Here is a 20,969-nt window from a genome sequence, read left to right as displayed (position 1 = left end):
GTTCTTATTCGTGCTTTACTAACTTTGAAGCACCGCAGTCGATACCCTTCGAAACGTACCATAACCAAAATGTATCCAACCAAAACGCACCCATTTTATTTTTCAAAAACCTTTTGTTTATAACCAAAACATACCGGCCTCGGTGGTATCGTGGTTAGGCCATCGGTCTACAGGCTGGTAGGTACTGGGTTCGGATCCCAGTCGAGACATAGGATTTTTAATCCAGATACCGACTCCAAACCCCGAGTGAGTGCTCCGCAAGGCTCAATGGGTAGGTGTAAACCACTTGCACCGACCAGTGATCCATAACTGGTTCAACAAAGGCCATGGTTTGTGCTATCCTGCCTGTGGGAAGCGCAAATAAAAAATCCCTTGCTGCCTGTCGTAAAAGAGTAGCCTATGTGGCGACAGCGGGTTTCCTCTAAAAACAGTGTCAGAATGACCATATGTTTGACGTCCAATAGCCAATTATAAGATAAAAAAAATCAATGTGCTCTAGTGGCGTCGTTAAATAAAACAAACTTTACTTTAACCAAAACATATTCATTAAAACGTACCAAAGTATTGGACAAAACAATCCACCTTTGTGTCTTCATAGGGTCGGTCTATTATTGGCGTGTATGTGCAGTGGCGTGCACAGGAAATTTTGCAGGGGGGGGGGGGGTCGAGGTGTCTGGCGAAGCCCTACACCGCGAGCGCTGCAGGCGCGAAGCCTGTGGCGGGTGGTCTGGTTTCAAAAACTGACTCCTTCTAGGACTATTCTGAGATGTTTTTAGTTGGCTAGCCGAGCTGCTTTCACAGGAATGTAAAAAAATCGGGATATGAAAAAAAAAAATCGCCTTGAGCGGGGAAGGGGGGGGTTCGACCCCCCACCCCACCCACCCTGCGCACGCGCCTGATGTGTGTGTGTGTGTGTGTGCGCGCTCGCGTTCGTGTATTTATGTTAAATTTATTTATAGGCTAATATCTAGTTAAAGTTTGTTTCGTTTAACGACACATTGATTTATTAATCATTGGCTATTGGATTTCGAATATTTGGTAATTTTTTCTTAGAGAGGAAATCTGCAATTTTTTTCCATTAGTAGCAAGGGATCATGTGCACCGTCCCACAGACAGGAAAGCGTACACCTCGCCTTCGATATATCAGTCGTGGTGCACTGACTGGAACGGGAAATAGTCCAATGAGCCCACCGATGGGTATCGATCCCAGACAGACTGTGTATCAAGCAAGCGCTTTACCACTGGGTTACGTCCCGCCCCCAGGCGTATGTGCTTTCCTGTCTATGGGGAAGTGCATATAATAGATCCCTTAATTGTTGCATTAGGAAACGTGTAGCCGATTTCCTCTGTTGATTACGAGTTAGAACTACCAAATGTTTGACATTTAATAGCTGATTATTAATTAATAAATGTGCTCTAGTGGTGTCGTTAAACAAAGCAAAGAAACGTTTTTGATATACCATAAATGGGTACGTTTTGGTTAGGCACATTTCGGTTTGGGTACATTTTTAAACCAGCTGTTTTTCTGCTAGCACAAGTGTGTCGTTCATGTATATCGTAGCGAATGTTTAAGAGAATGTTCCAAATTCATAAGTTTATTCTTTTAGCTGGCATTTTCACCACATGCTGCTTACGATCTTTCACTGTCCGTGTCAGTCGACCCAAACGCTTGTCGACATCAACCTAATTTGGCTTTATGTAAAATTGTAGCCAGTTCGAGTTCAGTCAAATCGATCAGTAAAACGTTCGCAAGACTGGTTTACACGCTTCCCATTAAACCAAAATAATCAAACCGGGAACCAGTCAAATAGTTCATTGTTATTGTTGCTGGCTGTCGCCGAGCACGAGCTGGTTTAGTTCATCAAGATTAACCACGCGTGCAAGCACAACTAGGGCTGGTTTAGATCAACGACTCATAGATCTCTAAGATCTGTCAAGCTGTGATAATTGTTATAATTTGTGGAGAGATGGAGCTCTGCTTGTGCTGTTTAGTATTTGCTGTGATTCCAATATACATTATTGTTCAGCTTTTGCGGTTACTTTTGGCTGATTGTGACCTCACTCTTCAATGGGCAACAAAGTTTGGTAAAAGTCCAGGTAGGGCCTATTGTATATAATTATTTTGTGTAAAATTCATGTAGTAGCTTCTATATCCGAAGTAATTCTGTGTTGCATCAAACAATAATATTGTGATGTACCATCTCTCAAAAACAGGTTGTCTTGTTCTGAATGAGTGGGCGGGACGTAGCCCAGTGGTAAAATGCTCCCTCGATGCATGGTCGGTCTGGGATCGATCCCCGTCGGTGAGCCCATTGGGCTATTTCTCTTTCCAGCCAATGCACCATGAATGGCATATCAACGGCCTAGTTCATCAAGATTAACCTCGTGTGCAAGCACGCTGTCTACACGCTCATCCAATGACTGATACACCCTTACACGCTCATCCAATGCCTAATTCACCAATCTCCTCCAAAATTCAACCAATGCCGGACTCATTAATTCCTTCCCACCCTTGCACATTCATCTAATATGTGACTCATCAGTCCCTCCACACCCTTACACACTCATCCAATGCCTGACTCATCAGTCCCTCCACACCCTTACACACTCATCCAGTGCCTGACTCATCAGTCCCTCCACACCCTTACACACTCATCCAATGCCTGGCTCGACCGGCCTCGGTGGCGTCGTGGCAGGCCATCGATCTACAGGCTGGTAGGTACTGGGTTCGGATCCTAGTCGAGGCATGGGATTTTTAATCCAGATACCGACTCCAAACCCTGAGTGAGTGCTCCGCAAGGCTCAATGGGTAGGTGTAAACCACTTGCACCGACCAGTGATCCATAACTGGTTCAACAAAGGCCATGGTTTGTGCTATCCTGCCTGTGGGAAGCGCAGATAAAAGATCCCTTGCTGCCTATCGGAAGAGTAGCCCATGTAGTGGCGACATCGCGTTTCCTCTCAAAATCTGTGTGGTCCTGAACCATATGTCTGACGCCATATAACCGTAGATAAAATGTGTTGAGTGTGTCGTTAAATAAAACACTTCTTTCTTTTTTCCAATGCCCGACTCATCATCAATCCTTCCATACACTCAGACATTCAACCAATGACTGGCTCATTAACTAATTCACACCATTACACACTCATCCAATGCCCAACTCATCAATCAATCCACACCCTTACACACTCATCCAATGCCCGACTCATCAATCCCTCCATACCCGTACACACTCATCCAGTGCCTGACTCATCAATCCCTCCACACCCTTACACACTCATCCAATGCCCGACTCATCAATCCCTCCACACCCTTACACACCCATCCAATGCCCGACTCATCAGTCCCTCCACACCCTTACACACTCATCCAATGCCCGACTCATCAATCCCTCCACACCCTTACACACCCATCCAATGCCCGACTCATCAATCCCTCCACACCCTTACACACTCATCCAATGCCCGACTCATCAATCCCTCCACACCCTTACACACCCATCCAATGCCTGACTCATCAATCCCTCCACACCCTTACACACTCATCCAATGCCCGACTCATCAATCCCTCCACACCCTTACACACTCGTCCAATGCCTGACTCATCCATCCCCCCACACCCTTACACACTCGTCCAATGCCTGACTCATCCATCCCTCCACACCTTACACCCTGATCCAACGTCTTACTCATCCATACCCCCACATCCTTACACACTCATCCAATGTCTGACTCATCAATCCCTCCACACCCTTACACACTCATCCAATGCCTGACTCATCAGTCCCTCCACACCCTTACACACTAATCCAATGCCTGACTCATCAGTCCCTCCACACCCTTACACTCTCATCCAATGCCTGACTCATCAGTCCCTCCACACCCTTACACACTCAACCAATGCCTGACTCATCAGTCCCTCCACACCCTTACACACTCATCCAATGCCTGACTCATCAGTCCCTCCACACCCTTAAACACTCATCCAATGCCTGACTCGTCAATCCCTCCACACCCTTACACACTCAACCAATGCCTGACTCATCAGTCCCTCCACACCCTTACACACTCAACCAATGCCTGACTCATCAGTCCCTCCACACCCTTACACACTCATCCAATGCCTGACTCATCAGTCCCTCCACACCCTTACACACTCATCCAATGCCTGACTCATCAATCCCTCCACATCCTTACACACTCATCCAATGCCTGACTCATCAGTCCCTCCACACCCTTACACACTCATCCAATGCCTGACTCATCAGTCCCTCCACACCCTTACACACTCATCCAATGCCTGACTCATCAGTCCCTCCACACCCTTACACACTCATCCAACGTCTTACTCATCAGTCCCTCCACACCCTTACACACTCATCCAACGTCTTACTCATCAATCCTTCCATACGCTCAGCCATTCAACCAATACCTGATTCATTCCTTCCTTCCCACCTTTACACTATCATCCAATGCCTGACTTATCAATTGTATGTGACAGAGTAATCAGTTTTTTCATTGAATATGCAGTGGAAATCTGGTCATCCCCCTAGGAGCAGCCAGTTATATGACTTTAAAGATAGGGTCAACTCAAACAAGAGCCGTGTGTTGGAAAGATGCATACTTGGACCACCAACACATACTGACACTTTAGCAAATGAAAAATGCGTAATTTTAGAGTTAATAAAAAACCCACGATTATTCCTGCTAACTGGGGGCAGCCATTTTGTTTCGTTTTTGTGACGTCTGGTGGGATAGCTTGGGGCGAAGTGACGTCAGCTCCTGACCATCTCCTGTATGTACAGTGTAAACAAAAGCAGTAATTTTCGACAAGGCGCTTCTCTTTGATCAACCTGACTTGTAAAACAGCATAAATGACGTAATAATATAATAAACTATTTAACTAAATATATTTCAAGTTGCATTAACGGAACAAAATGGGGTTATAGTATTTTTCTCTGTTTAATAATCCAAAGGTGAAATGTACACTATTAGGCCTATTGATATGCTACGTTGGAGCAAAAACGATAACCCACGATACCCAAGTGATAATTTTCTTTTCTTTGGGACTGCGTAATTGGTCAGTTCTGTGGTTTTAGATGGAAAAGTCTACTTAATTAACAGTTTTACAGAACTATTTACAGTAATAAACCATGTCCATTACAATTTTAGGGGCGACAGGTAATATTCCACAATACCGGTATGTATTTTTGTGTCTAGACAGCGTCAATTAATTGGCTCGTCTGGTTACCAATCAAATACACCCCTGCCAATCAGGAATCACAGGTAGAAGCAACTAACAGCATAGACCAATTAACTAAGAAAACACTACGTGTATCATTTCAGTACGTAGGTTAATGCATGGGCAAAACATTGTTAATTGTTTCGACTTGTTGTGTAGCCACTTTGACAATGGTATTTTATTTTGTATTGAAAAATAATATATATAGTGCTGGATATACTTATTGCTGGGTTACTGGGATGTGTATTATTACAGAACATTGCAATGTATGACTATTTATCATCCCGCAAAAACCAGGTAGATTGTGTTTCTCTAGTTCTAAGGCTCATTCCTGACGTGACGCGTTAAGTATTACGTAACCACCAGCTCGCCAGAGGGCGTACTCACTGAGATGGTACAAAATGGCTGCACCCGTTATATATAATAGCCATCACATTTAACCGTATGTGGGTTAATGCATGGGCAAAACATTGTTAATTGTTTCGACTTGTTGTGTAGCCACTTTGACAATGGTATTTTATTTTGTATTGAAAAATAATATATATAGTGCTGGATATACTTATTGCTGGGTTACTGGGATGTGTATTATTACAGAACATTGCAATGTATGACTATTTATCATCCCGCAAAAACCATTTTATTAATTAACTATATGATTATACGTGTTGATATTAAGCAATAATGTGCATTATATATCGTTGAATATGCATACCAGGCTAAATGCCTTAATTGTCCTCTCCTTTAAATCCTTAACACATGTGTATGTGTTAACAGCATATGTTATCAAAACCAATGTTCTCACCAACGGGTGTGTAACAAAAACAGGTGCAGATTAAGTTGGACTTTCACGAGGATTGGCTCTTGAACTTAGGAGATATGAAACTATTTTGGGCCCATTAGGGGACATATATTGCTTTAGCAGTACTCTCGAAATGCTAGTGAAAATTAAATTCATGTTATGGTGATTATTTTTTATTTCTTTATTTTTCAGCCACATTAAGAGGCACGGTTGTATGGATCACGGGAGCTTCTAGTGGAATTGGCGAGTTCTTGGCATACAACTTGGCGTCTGCTGGTTGTCGATTAGTTCTGTCTGCACGCAGAGAATCTGAGCTGGAGAGAGTAAAGAAACGATGTCTTTGTAAGTGTTTTTCAGTAACACTGTACCAGTAACCTGTTTTAGTGTAGAGCTCGGGTGGGGGGGGGGGGGGATTGTTGACACTTTCCCAATTTGAGGAAATGGGTATCTTTTTTCGGTAGTGAACATCATTAATCAGTAAAAAAAATTTTTTTACTGGCAATAGTGTTCATATCTCACGTAAACACTGGGATACTTTAGTTTATTACCACTGACACAGGGGATCTCCCTTTTTAACATTCTTGTCCACCTCCATGCTTTGATATTCTAGATCTTCTGTTGCTTTCTGAAACAGGTAATATTTTGAGAATATATAAGTACGTAGTCATTATAAGAATATGTAACTAAGTATGTTCTCCCACAACATTTCATATAAAGTTGTGTAAATTTAAACTGCTTAGAAAGAGGGCAGTTGGTCTTGAATTAGCAGCCTGCAGAATGTTAAAAGCAGTCCATTTTTAGATCTAACAGGTCAAATTAAACTCTAGACTAAAATCACCCCAAATGTCGCATGTCATTTTTCAAGACGGAGAAGTGTATCTCATCTGCTGTTTAGTTTCTGATTATGTTATACATTTTGTATATGTTAACTCCATAATGCTAAAAAATTATACATTTCAGAGGTACTCATTTTTCACACAGTATCCCAAACCCTTCCTTCACCCTGTGCTGTCTTATTTCCAGCAGGTCATACATGTTTCTTAGCAGGTCATATTTCTTGTAGCCTGCTATATTGAAACAAAATAACAGCAGGCCATATTTTACTTTATTTGAAGCCCTGGGGCAAGGGGGGGCTGTTAGACTCTAGAAAACTGTTTTTAAAAAGTGTGTTTTTGGTTCAAAAGTACCAATTTTGTTGAGCAGGAGTAACCCTCTATTACTGTATTCAGATTGTACGTTCACCCCACTTATTTTGGGCTAGGTAATGCCTGACGTTTTGTTGAGCAGGAGTAACCCTCTATTACTGTATTCAGATTGTACGTTCACCCCACCTATTTTGGGCTAGGTAATGCCTGACGTTTTGTTGATTTTCAAAGTTAAGGAGAACATTTGGCAGGTCGTGGCCCAGTAGTAAAACACTTGTGTTATGCACGGTTGGTCTGAGATCAATCTCATTGGGCTATTTCTCGTTCCAGCCAGTGTACCCTGGTGTAGTAAAGGCTGTGGTATGTGCTATCCTGTCTGTGGGACGGTGCATATAAAAGATCCGTTGCTACTAATAGACATAATGTAGTGGGTTTCCTCTCTAAGACTATAATGTCAAATTTACCAAATGTTTGACATCCAGTAGCCAATGAATAAATCAATGTGCTCTAGTGGTGTCATTAAACAAAACAAACTTAAACCTTTACGGTGAACATTATTACTGTTTGTAGTGAGTGGTCCTGTGAAGGAGGAGGATATTTTGGTCTTGCCGTTAGATCTGTTAAAGTGCGACAGCCATACCGAGGCAGCTGACGAAGTGCTGAAGTATTTTGGACAGGTTTGATATTTCTACAACTCACTTCAACATCATATTGTATGGTGAATTTCATTTTAAAGTAAGGTCACTTAGCATGCATCACCTAACCGACAACATTAATTTTAAATTTTTTATTTAATTAATTAAAAACCTGCAGTTATTGGAGAAAATGTCATAAATGTTGTCCAGTCAAATAACGTTATCTGAATTTTATAAAATGGTTTACTGTTTGGACAGAAAAAAGTTTCATATAAATATTGTCCAGTCAAGTAATGTTTGCATCAAGTTTCCAAACATATTTAGAATTGTGAGAATTCCACATGTTAACTATACTTAACTATCCAGTACAGATCATGACTATCCCAATTTAGTTGCTGTATATGTTTGTGGATTAAATTATACTCCACTTCCCATTGTCATGGTTTCTTTTGTTAAAAGTATTCATGATACACCTACACTTTTCATTTAACTACACCTGTATTTAAAACAAAACAAAAAATAAACAAAAATGATGAATAATACAATTAACTTTTATTGTAATAACTTATCTTCACACCCACGACCGTCTGTCACAATTCGCGGTCCGTGAGTTATAATATATTTCCGATACCAGTACAGTCCTAACACACACTGATAAAACTACATCAAACTGCATTTGCACATGCGACATGAACAACTGAAATAGACAGTTTCACTGCTCCAGAGCAAAATGTGAGGCTCACATTATTTTCGTTTCATTATTTACTACTTTCTAGTTATTGATCTTATTTGCCATAGAACTAATATAATAATTCACTCGACGTAAAGTTGGGTACAAGTCACTTACTTGATGTATCGGTGAATATTCCTACAGTAGAGATATTCACTGATACACCTCGTAAAGTGTGGATAGAACTATTATATATTCCTGCATAGGCATTGGAATATGTTGTTGGAGGTGGCAGATATATTTTGATTTTATCTTTCAATAATGAGGTAATAATCTCCAGCATTGGGTGGGTCTGTGCCTCTCTCCCCCCCCCCCCCCCCCGCCCTCCCCCAATCGACATTGCCTATCAAAAGCTGAATTTCTTATTTGTGTTGTTCATTGTGCATTGTTCCAATAGTTCAAGTACTGCAGAACACACTCGCAGTCAGTTTACAATTTGTTTTCAAAATCTTGCTTAGCGATATTTATAGTCAACTGAAAATTGATTAGCAACTACTGTTTAAAGTTTTGAAATTGTGTAGGGATCTTTGAAACTTGTGTAGCAAATCACGACACGATACTGAAATTTTTTTTCCCTGTACTGTACAAGTAAATAATTTTGTCGGTTCCGAAACTAATTATTATCCTGTTCAATTATTTAGACCCAAAGTTTTTTGCAAATGTTACGTTTATTTCTTATTCGATATTTGTTTTCTTTGCATTTACATGAAAACAAACCCAAACCCCGACAGGTTTTATATACAAATCATCATATAAAATGCACGAAATTGACTTAATTCCACTTTTTAAAAATCTCTGGGTCTTTTGAATGCACGTTATTTCTCCTATAAATAACTAAGGTCATTTGCATATCAAAACATTGGGATCTGAGGCTACGTGAAGGCCATTATAGCTTGTTTCACTAAATCAAGGTTATTATTGTTTTGCAGTGTGTAACAGCATTGTCTAATCTTTCCGTTAAACATAGATGTAAACAAACAGAACATGTAACCATTTCTTGTAGGTGCATTATATTTATTTAGCTAATGTATTATGTATTTTTATTTTATTATATCAATTATATATTAGCATACCATACCTAACCTAACACAACTGAGGTGTAGCACAGTAATAAACACAAATCGCCTCACACACCGCAGGAATGTGCTTTCCAAATTTATACATAAATTTAATGCAGGGCCGGACCCAGAAGACCGGGGGGTGATAAAATGTCAAAGGCCACCAACATCAAATAATAATAAAAATGTTATTTAATTTGCCTCTAAATTGGGAACTCATACGTATGTATATATATATATATATATATATATAGTATTTAGGGTGGTGCTAGGGGCTGGGGTTTGGGGATTGGGTGTTACATTTGTAATGCGAAAAACCAAAGGGCTATTGTTCGGACTCGTATGGGTTCAACCACTTTTTCATCCTGCAGACACAGCCCTGAATGTTCAAAATACGATAGCATTGCTTGGTCAATAACATCATTATTTCGATCTATGACTGCACGTGCTATTGTAGCAATGTGTAAACCACATAAAATACAAGTTAGGTAGGGTATATAAATTCATTGAAAATGTATTAGTCGACATTCTTGTTATTGTTATTTGAGGAAAAATATGGGTAAATCGAAAAACACTTCAGTTGATGTAAAATCGTGTATTAAGAACGTTTTCGATTATTTTGAAGATGAATATCAGCACGGTAGACCTAGGTATGCTTCTTATCGAATTGTCGATCGAGTTGCCGCTGCACTTAAAGTTTCGGTTTCAACAGTAAAAAGAACTGAAAAATCTAAGCTCTACGAATCCAAGCACAGAAATCACTGTTAAAAAACGCGACAGAAAACTCATCGATTTATTTGATAAAGATGTTATTAGACGACGAGTATACAGATTTTATAGAGAGGGCGAATTACCTACATTACATAAGATTAACGTGGTTTTAAGGGAGGAATGTGGAATCAACATATCCATATCAACTTTACGAAGAACACTCCATGACCTCGATTTTAAATACCAACATATGTCTACAACCGGAGAAGTGATTTTTGAGGACACCAATATATCAGACAGGAGACTGTCCTATCTCCATGACATATCCAGTTTACGAGAACAGGGGTATTTAATAGTGTATCAAGATGAGACCTGGGTGAATGTCAACCACACAACATCCCACCACTGGACAGATATCCACCCGGGCACAAGTACCGCCAATCACCTGCCGAAATCAGACGCTGCTGATCGAGTTCCTAAACTCTGTTCGGTAACTGGGAAGGGAAAAAGACTTATTATTTGTCATGCTGGCTGTGATAAATATGGATTGATAGATGGCTGTGAATTCATCTTTGAGGCTAAAAAAACAGACGGAGACTATCATGGTGAGATGAATCATGAAAATTTCATCAAATGGTTTGAAGAACAACTTATGCCTTCTCTACCAGAACCTTCTGTTATCGTCATGGATAAAGCAAGCTACCACAACAAATTAACTGAGATTACACGATGTCCTGCACTAAACGCTAAAAAGGAAGAAATTCAGTCGTGGCTACGAAACAAAAATATATACCTTTTGAGAGTAACATGACAAAGCCAGTTCTTTATGAACTTGTGAAAAGTAACAAATGTGCAAAGCAATTAGTTACTGATGATATTGCTGAACGCCATGGGCACTTGTGTCTAAGACTGCCGCCAAGACATTCTGAACTCAATCCGATAGAACTGATCTGGAGTCAAGTCAAAGGGCACATAGCTCGTCATAATGATGGTAAAATGACCACGGTGCGGAGAGAACTTGCACATGCATTGAACTCTGTCACACCTACACACTTCTCTGACGCAGTTAAACATGTAATAAAGATCGAAGAAGATTTTAGAAAACAAAATAGTTTTATAAGAAATAAAATACCCCCTGTGATAGTCCCCTTTAACGAAGATAATGATGAAGAAATGAGTTCGTCGACTGATTAAGTTATTTCTCCATACCCATCAGGAGTATTACTTTAATGTATGCATGAACTCTTTTAACACCAAAAACAATTTATTTCCATATCATTCACTATCAAACAACCTAACAACCTATAAACTAATCGACTAGAAATGCATATAGACTACACATACATACGAGAGAAATGTTTATTTAACGACACACTCAACGCATTTGATATACGTTTATGTGGCGTCAGACAAAACGATTAAGGAGCATTATGACGGTGAGAAAGAAACTCGCTACCGCCACATGGGCCACTGTTTCCGATAAGCAATTTTGATAAGCAATAAGGGACGTTTTATATGCACCATCCCATAGACAGGATAGCACATACCACAGCCTTTATACATCAGTTGTGGTGCACAGGCTGGAACTAGACACAACCCAATGGGTCCACCATGTGGGATTGATCAGTCGACCTACCATGAGCGAACGCTTTACCTCTGATTACGTCCCGCTCCATATACAAAAGAAGCCTTAAGTGGGGTTGGGGTTGTGCAGAGGGTCACACCTCCACCAATCGCATGCATACCATATTCTTCTCTCTCTCTCCCTATAACCATATAACCATAGATTAAAATATGTTGAGTGCGTAGTTACATAAATGACGTCTCTCTCTCTCTCTCTCTCTCTCTCTCTCTCTCTCTCTCTCTCTCTCTCTCTCCTCTCTCTCTCCCTTCAGCGCGCACGCTTGTGTATTCCACAATATAATTATAATATTTGATACATATTTTTTTTTCAAACTGAGGTTTTGTCACTTGAACTCCCCACCTGAATCCGCGCCTGCTTCATGTTTACAGATATTTTCTTAAATATAGGTCATACTACGATTTGTGCGGATAGGACAATAGAACCGAACATTAGTTTGAAACGCACTATAGAATGATGCTTTTGATATGCAAATGACCTTAGTTATTTATAGGAGAAATAACGTGCATTCAAAAGACACAGAGATTTTTAAAAATTGGAATTAAGTCAACTTCGTGCATTTTATATGATGATTTGTATATAAAACCTGTTGGGGTTTGGGTTTGTTTTCATGTAACTGCAAAGAAAACTAATATCGAATAGGAAATAAACGTAACATTTGCAAAAAACTTTGGGTCTAAATAATTGAACAGGATAATAGTTCATTATTTACCTATACCTGTATTTGTTTGTAGATTGATATTTTGGTGAATAATGCTGGACGTAGTCAGCGAGGAGTCTGGGAAAAGATATCGATTGAAGTTGATCGCGACATGATGGAGTTGAACGTCATCGGTACACTGTCCATTACAAAGGCTGTGCTTCCTCACATGATTGAGAACAAACGCGGACACATTGTGGTGATTAGCAGTGTCGCGGGAAAGTTAGGTTCGTATCTGGCAATGTGTTTGTTTATACAGTGAAACCTGTATAAACCAGAACAAAACAGGCCGATTCATGGTTCTGAATTTTCTAAATTTTACAACCCTCTAAACACGAGATTCTGTCTAAATCAGATAAATATTAGGTTCCACAGCAGGATTTGTTTTAGACAGGTTTCACTGTATTTATTTTCATGCTCATATGCAATTAATGTTCAAGTATACTGTCATGGGCACACACCTCAGAAATCTGTGTTATTTTCCCTGGACAGTTGGTTGGTGGTTAGTTGTAAGTGGTTAGTGAGACCAAAGTCAGTCTAGTGGCCTTACACCTACCGATTGAGTCGTTACACTGACTGGGGTGGGAGCCACTACACCACAAAGATCAGTGTTGTTTTCCCTGGACAGTTGGTTGGTGGTTAGTTGTAAGTGGTTAGTGAGACCAAAGTCAGTCTAGTGGCCACTGAATCGTTACACTGACTGGGGTGGGAGCGACTACACCACAAAGGTCGGTGGGCTATTTGTTTTCTAAATTATTTTTATATATGATTTTGTTAAATAGGGTAGTGGTTATAATATCAGTGACTAACAACAGCAACCCTCTATTTAAATTTTTCCATCTAGGAGCCAGATGGTGCCCTAATTGTAATTTTTATATATACTCTTCAAAAAAAGAAACGCAAAAGGGTACAAATGGGTTATACTCCGATTTTATGTTTCCTACCGGTTCATGCTTTGTGAATATAAGGTCATTGCATGTCCCAAACACATTCCCACGGTTACATTCGATAAAATGCAGCTACTGTACAATAAAGTTCCAAAATGTGAATATTCGCAAAAACGCAGCCACGTGCAAACCATGTCACCACTGCACGTGCGTTGTCTGCACGTGCAACATGAACACCGACAGTATAAAAGTGCAGGGTGTTCGCTTGCCTGGCCTCTGTAACTGGCCGACAGTTGACAATCCAGGACATGCCACGTCTCAGTGAACCGCAGAGAAACAATGCCATCGGCCGACTAGACGCAGGCGAATCCAGAACGGCCGTTGCCAGGGCATTCCATGTGTCCCCAAGCACCATCTCCAGACTGTGGGACTGTTACCAGCAACATGGATCAACACGTGACCTCCCTAGATCCGGTCGACCACGGGTCACTACCCCCGGGCAGGACCGCTACATCCGGGTATGCCACCTTCGGGAACGATTGACTACTGCCACCTCCACAGCCGCAGCAATACCAGGTTTGCGCAGGATATCCGACCAGACCGTAAGGAACCGCCTACGTGAGGTAGGAATTCGTGCCAGACGTCCAGTTCGAGGTGTCATCTTAACACCACAACACCGTCGACTCCGACTGCAGTGGTGCCAGATTCATCGACAATGGCCTCAACTGCGATGGAGACAGGTGTGGTTCAGTGACGAGTCCCGATTTCTGCTCCGACGTCATGATGGAAGATGTCGCGTGTATAGGCGTACTGGTGAACGTTATGCGGCAAACTGCGTGCAGGAAGTGGACAGATTCGGCGGGGGTTGTGTCATGGTGTGGGCAGCCATCTCACACACTGGCAGAACTGACCTGGTCCACGTGCAGGGCAACCTGAATGCACAGGGCTACATTGACCAGATCCTCCGGCCACACATCGTTCCAGTTATGGCCAACGCCAACGCAGTGTTCCAACATGACAACGCCAGGCCTCACACAGCACGTCTCACAACGGCTTTCCTACAGAACAACAACATTAATGTCCTTCCTTGGCCATCGACATCCACGGATTTGAACCCAATTGAGCATCTATGGGACGAGTTGGACCGATGCCTCCGACAGCGACAACCACAGCCCCAGATCCTGCCCGAGCTGGCAGCAGCCTTGCAGGCCGAGTGGGCCACCATCCCCCGGGACGTCATCCGTACTCTGGTTGCTTCAATGGGCAGGCAGTGCCAGGCAGTTGTCAACACACGCGGAGGCCACACCCGGTATTGACTCCAGATGACCTTGACCTTGGTGGTGTGTCCTATCACTTACTCACAATGGACTAGAGTGAATTGTGAACAATCCTGCAACATTTGGTAATTATCGGACTCACCATTCAATAATTAAATCAATTCTCCAAATGTTACGACAATGTGGTTTTGCGTTTCTTCTTTTGAAGAGTATAGATAGTATGAAATGGTTTACTTGCCAGATAAAAAAAAGGGTTTACTTGCCAGATAAAAAAAAGGTCGCATATGTGACCAAAATTTTCGCAATGTAGAGGGCTGAACAGGGCTCTACATCAACTCAAAATCTGCTAGTGCAAGCAATATTCAACTTTTCTCTCATTAGGCAACAAAACATTCACTCAGTTGAAGAGGTAGGATGTGGCAGTCGGTCTCGGATCGATCCCTATCGGTGGGCATTTGGCATATTTCTCTTTTTGGCCAGTGCTCCAAAACTGGTGTAACAAAAACTGTGGTATGTACAGTACTATCTATCTATGAGATATGAGATCCCATACTGCTAATCAGAAGGAGTAGAGCATTGTGCGATGGCAGCATGTTTCCACTCATTATCTGATTGGTCCTTAATCATATGTCTGACACCATATATCTATAATTAAAATGTGTTGAGTGTATTGTTAAATTAAACATTACTTCCTTCCTTCCTTCCTTCCTTCTCTCGATTGTGACAGCATAATTTCTAAAGCATCTGAAACCATTTGTCTGGGACAAGCCTTGAAATTAAAGCCTATAACAGCTGACTTGTTAACAATAGTTTACACATGCAGTTTTATGACTCTGTTGTCTATTTATTAAGCATATATCAGTGTTGAGGTGCTGTGGTCGGGGACAGCACAGATGGATAGGTCATACATATCTAAGCTTTAATGTGGTGGAATAACTTTTTTAACACACTTGGTGAACATCCGGATGTGTAATAAATATACAGCACTACATGCCAGTTGTTTAGTGCACAAGTTTATAGTGTGCAAGAAATGTAGAAGTCTCATGGTATAAAATCCTGCGCACTATAAACAAGTGCAGTAAATATCGCGGGGAAAACAGCTGGTATGTGGTTGTGTATTTATTGCATAATACCTTTGTATGGTATGATTAACAAAAGTTTAATTAAATAACACAACTTTCTTTGTCTCAAAAGTTAATTGAAGCATCCTGTCATGCAAAATTTATTATTACATATATGCTGAATAACATTAAATGGGTATGCAATAAAGATATCAGTATCTGTATTTATCACAGTCCCTCTGTAGCTCGGTCTCTCTCTCTCTCTCCTCTTTCTCTCCATCCACCTACTTATCCATTTATCCATCCATCTACTCACCCACCAATCCATCTAAACATCCATCCCATCCCATCCCATCCCATCCATCCATCAATACATTCATCCATCCATCCATTCATTCCATCCAACCATCCATTCATCCATCTATACATTCCTTCATTCCTTCATTAATCCATCAGTACCTTCATCCATGATATAACCTGCAGGCTGCAACCATCTTTCAAATACATGTATATCTATCTTATATTTTGTCAAGAGAATTGTCTCTTTGTACAGATTTGTCAGTTTAAAAAGTTCCCACATACTTTGGGAAAAAATACATGACTTCAAAACTGGCAGAAAACTCGGTTTGAAAACTCACTTAAACACACGAACAGTTAGTTTTCTACATCTACATTCTTTGGCTGCTTTTGAAGTATTGACTTTATTTGATGTTAGGGAGTGGGATTTACCTCAGTCGGTTGAGTGCTCGCTTGAGGTGCTTGCGTCACAGGATTGAACTGCCTCAATGGATCCATTCAGCTGATTGAATTTTTTCTCGTTCCAACCAGTGCACCACAACTGAACAAATGCCATGGTATGTGTTTTCTTGTCTGTGGGAAAGTGCATATAAAAGATCCCTTTCTGCATTAGAAAAAATGTAGTGGGTTTCCTTTGATGAAGTCAGAATTACGAAATGTTTGACATCCAATAGCTGATGATTAATTAATCGATGTTCTCCAGTGGTGTCGTTAAACAAAACAAACTTTAACTTTATTTGATGTTTGAAGTGTTTCAACCATTGACTGGTACTCTTTGTTTTTAATAGGTATTCCCAACTCCTGTTCCTATTCAGGATCAAAATTTGCATTGCACGTAAGGGTCATACATTTTTTTAATCATTTTAACAGAATTAAATGTCGTATTTACTTGTTGTAATGTACAAATGTCCAAGAACTGAAACAGACTGTAAAGTTTAGAATATTGTAAATGTAGTTTATTTCCTTTATTTTATTCATGTGACGATCATGTCATAAGATTGCTCTGTATGCAGAAATATGTAATGTCAGACTGTAAAGTTTAGAATTTTTGAAGTGTTAATTAGTCAAGTAATATGGCTGTAACATTCTTTTTGTGTGGGTTAATTTCCAGGGCTACTTTGAGTCGCTGAGAATTGAAGCCTTTCAGCATAACATCAAAGTAACGATGATTTGCCCGGGACCAGTTTTCTCAAATGTCCTCACTGCTGCCTTTACTGAGAAACCCGGTCAGGTATGTCAGACTTTTAAATTGGTTATCTTAATCAGGGAACATTTTGTTTTTAAAATCTTTATTAGCGACATCTCTGGTCATTTGAACATTTATTTTCAATTACTGTTTAATGTTTTAAAATTGTATTGCGAATCGCGACATGATACTGAACATAATGTTCACTGTTAATTAACATGGTAATTTGTACATTTATTATTTCAGTTAATTACAGCAGAAGTCGGACATTAACTATGAAAATAATTAATATTGATTTTTAATTACACTATTATATATTGTTTATCAACCTGTTGAGTATTTATAGCAAACTTTAAAAACGGAGGTTTCTTACTAAATATTGTGTGTTCCACAAGCTGGATAATTGCTTGTTGGCCAATACGTAAATAGATTTTACAGCTAACGGAATGAAATACTGAAATTTGACACCAAAGTCCTATTTTACAAGATTGTAATTGAATTTTTAACCTGCAACCACTTTTTTTATTTCCTAATTATATGACTATGCTCAAGCAAAGTGACTCTACTATACATCAGTATGCATAATTAATTCTTTACTTTCTATGAATATTTTTCAATCTTAAATACAGTTCCTGTCTATGGAAATAAACTTATGTTATGGTAATTTTGACATAAGAAAAAAATATTACTTATTTATGTAGCAATGAATATTTCTATATAGGCTTTGGTAGCAAAACAAATGAAAAGCGAATGTCAAACATTTTTGATGTGACTTTAAACATTGTATAAGAAAGAAGTCTGAAATTATTTATAATGTTATGTCATACTGCAAAAAGCTTTCTTTTTTAGCTTGAGCATATCATAATTTTGAAAATAAATTATTCTTTATTCTTTTTGCTATTGCAGTGATAAAAATAAAAAGCGGATTACTAAGGTTATTGGTAATTTGTATAAATCATCTTTAAAGGTTTGTCTATGAATATTTTGTAATCTTTGTTCCTTTTTTCTTTACATTTTGTTAAATAATATTATTGCTGTATAGGCTTTTGGTGTTGCAATGAACCCAAATGAAAAGCGAATCTCAAACATACATAGATATGATAAATTATCTTTAAAGGTTTTTCTCTATGAATGTTTTGTGATCTTTGTTCCTTTTTTCTTTACATTTTGTCAAATAATATTATTGCTGTATAGGCTTTTGGTGTTGCAATGAACCCAAATGAAAAGCGAATGGCAACTGACAGATGTGCCTACCTTACTACTGTGGCCATGGCAAACTCTCTTGATGAAGTCTGGATATCACTGCAGCCTGTTTTGCTGTCCTTTTATGTTATTCAGTATTTCCCAACGTACGGTAAAATGTAAGTTCAGATATTTTTATCTACTCTTGCAAAATAAAGCAGTATAGGTTTTAACTTCCAGGGCCTGTGCTTATAAAATTTTATAGTCCAGACTCGATCTGTAGACTCAATCTCTAATGATGTCACACACATACAATTTGTATGGTGTTGCCTTGACTCTAGACTCTAAAAGTTTTATAAGCACCAGGCCATGGCCAGTTTTCACACAGCGATATTAGCACTAAGATCACCCTAAGAGCATGTACATGTAGTTATGCACATAAGTTGATCTTTGTGCTAAAATCGCTTTGAAAAACTGTGCCCAGTTGGTTAACAATTGGAAAATGTAAGTTCAGGTACATTTATCTCCCCTGGAAAAATAATATAGCATAGTGATAAAAGTCTGGAGTTAGAGAAGAAACCCACTGCTGCCAAATAGATAGTGTTTTGGGGTATTTTTTCTCATTTATTTTCACATACACATGTATAACAAATACATGTACATATATCAAATTACAATATTGAAATATTTATCTGAACAAATATGAGTGTAGATATAATAAAAGGTACACTAGTAGTAAAGTTTTTTTATAGGTTTAATATAACAATATTTTCTTTATTAATAGCTAATTCATAAATGGATTTCTAATATTAACGGGAATGACCTAAGTTTGTAGCCATTTTAAAAGGGGAAATAAAATATTTTACATTATTAAAATTACAATTTACTTACATTTCTTGCTTAGAATATGGATATCACAATAACTGACCGGCCTTGGTGATGCAGTGGTTAAGCAATCGGACTACAGGCTGGTAGGTACAGGGTTTGCAGCCCGGTATCAGCTCCATCCGAGAGCGAGTTCTTACTGGCTTAGTGGGTAGCTGTAAGGCCACTACACTCACTTCTCTCTCACTAACCAACTAACAACTAATCCACTGTCCTGGACAAACAGCCCAGATAGCTGACGTGTGCCCAGGACAGTGTGCTTGCACCTTAATTGAATATAAGCACGAAAATAAGTTGAAATGCAATGAATCTCAATAACCAATGTATTTCTGGACAAAATGTTTTGTAGTATCTCAATATCGATTTGTCTAACATAATTTTGAACGTACAAATTTATTATTTGTTCCAATAACCATAAGAAATTAGAAATAATTTGTCCAAAGGTCATTACAAATATACTTATTTGTATAATGCTTTATCTTTAAAATATGTCAAGATAAGATAGTTAAAAACAGGATGTGTGTTTATTTTGTTGGCACAACAAATGCAAGTCCAGCTAGGGCAATGGGGGCAAAAGGTTGGCCAAAGTGCTAACACTACCTGATAAAAAGCTGAAACAAATTCAACTGCTTTTCATTTCAGACTTGGATGTAAACTGGGAATGAAGGCAATAAACAAGATCAGAGAAGGGCAGTAATTGGATATTGTCTTCCATCCAGCAAATGTCAGTTCCATCAAAACAAGTCTAGAAAAAATAGTTTTGTTAATGTATATATGCATAGTCTTAAGTCTGACTTTATTGAGTTTATGGAAAGTGATGGAAAATTAAAACTGTTGATATTATACAGAATACTACACTAGGTGCAGTTATATATACCATTTATTTTTACCGTTTGCTTTAAAGGCGCTTGATCAGGGATGGTTGACCTAATTATTGACCCAACAAAGTATAATATGACAATATATACATTTGATTTGTACCTAAAAGTACTTTTTAAACCATCTATATAACCAGTATATTCCACTTATTATTGATATTTTATAAAAATAATTGAATTATGTGAACGGTCCATAATTCAGAGAAAAATAACTGCTATTTGGAGAGCAGAGGTGTGACGTATTATTTTGAGTCATGTGACGGGCATCCCCCGAATAACCGCTTTACCGTCCTCTGCAAAGTAGGGTGAATAGAAAACAATGAATATAAATTATTAAAAAATAATAAAAATATGTACTGAATGATAATACGCTTATACATTAATTTATTTTAGTAACAGAAACATGTTAAACGTCGACAATCCCGACTAGTTAGGCCTTTGCATCTATAGGTAAATTTATTGTTAATCATACGCAAAATACTCTAAACATCTGGATCACAAACACCTTCATTTTCCACCTTGTCAAATTCATTTTATGCAAAATATGCCATAACAGCTGACTTGGGATAGGAATTGTTACATTTTGAAAGAATACTCTGAACTAGACGGTGTTTATATACGATGTGACTATATATACAACGGCCGTGTATATAG

General features: G+C 39.1%; 1 protein-coding gene across 1 annotated transcript; it reads left to right on the top strand.

The window, feature by feature from the left end:
• The first annotated feature begins 1,571 nt into the window (after positions 1–1,571).
• On the top strand, positions 1,572–20,742 carry LOC121372396 (dehydrogenase/reductase SDR family member 7-like). Its single transcript, XM_041498698.1, has 8 exons — positions 1,572–2,097; positions 6,234–6,383; positions 7,757–7,863; positions 12,697–12,889; positions 16,973–17,019; positions 17,296–17,415; positions 18,565–18,731; positions 20,080–20,742. The coding sequence occupies exons 1-8, from the start codon at positions 1,968–1,970 to the stop codon at positions 20,132–20,134; spliced, it is 969 nt and encodes a 322-aa protein (XP_041354632.1). The 5' UTR covers positions 1,572–1,967; the 3' UTR covers positions 20,135–20,742.
• The last annotated feature ends 227 nt before the right edge of the window (positions 20,743–20,969 follow it).

This window comes from Gigantopelta aegis, chromosome 4, assembly GCF_016097555.1.
Source record: "Gigantopelta aegis isolate Gae_Host chromosome 4, Gae_host_genome, whole genome shotgun sequence".
Lineage (NCBI taxonomy): Eukaryota > Metazoa > Mollusca > Gastropoda > Neomphalida > Peltospiridae > Gigantopelta > Gigantopelta aegis.
This window is presented reverse-complemented; position numbering and strand designations above follow the sequence as displayed.

Coding starts and splice junctions, on each gene's coding strand:
- LOC121372396 (XM_041498698.1), top strand. CDS start 1,968: ATGGAGCTCTGCTTGTGCTGTTTAGTATTTGCTGTGATTCCAATATAC. Junction 7,864..12,696: donor TGCTGAAGTATTTTGGACAG/GTTTGATATTTC, acceptor ATTTGTTTGTAG/ATTGATATTTTGGTGAATAA. Junction 12,890..16,972: donor CAGTGTCGCGGGAAAGTTAG/GTTCGTATCTGG, acceptor TGTTTTTAATAG/GTATTCCCAACTCCTGTTCC.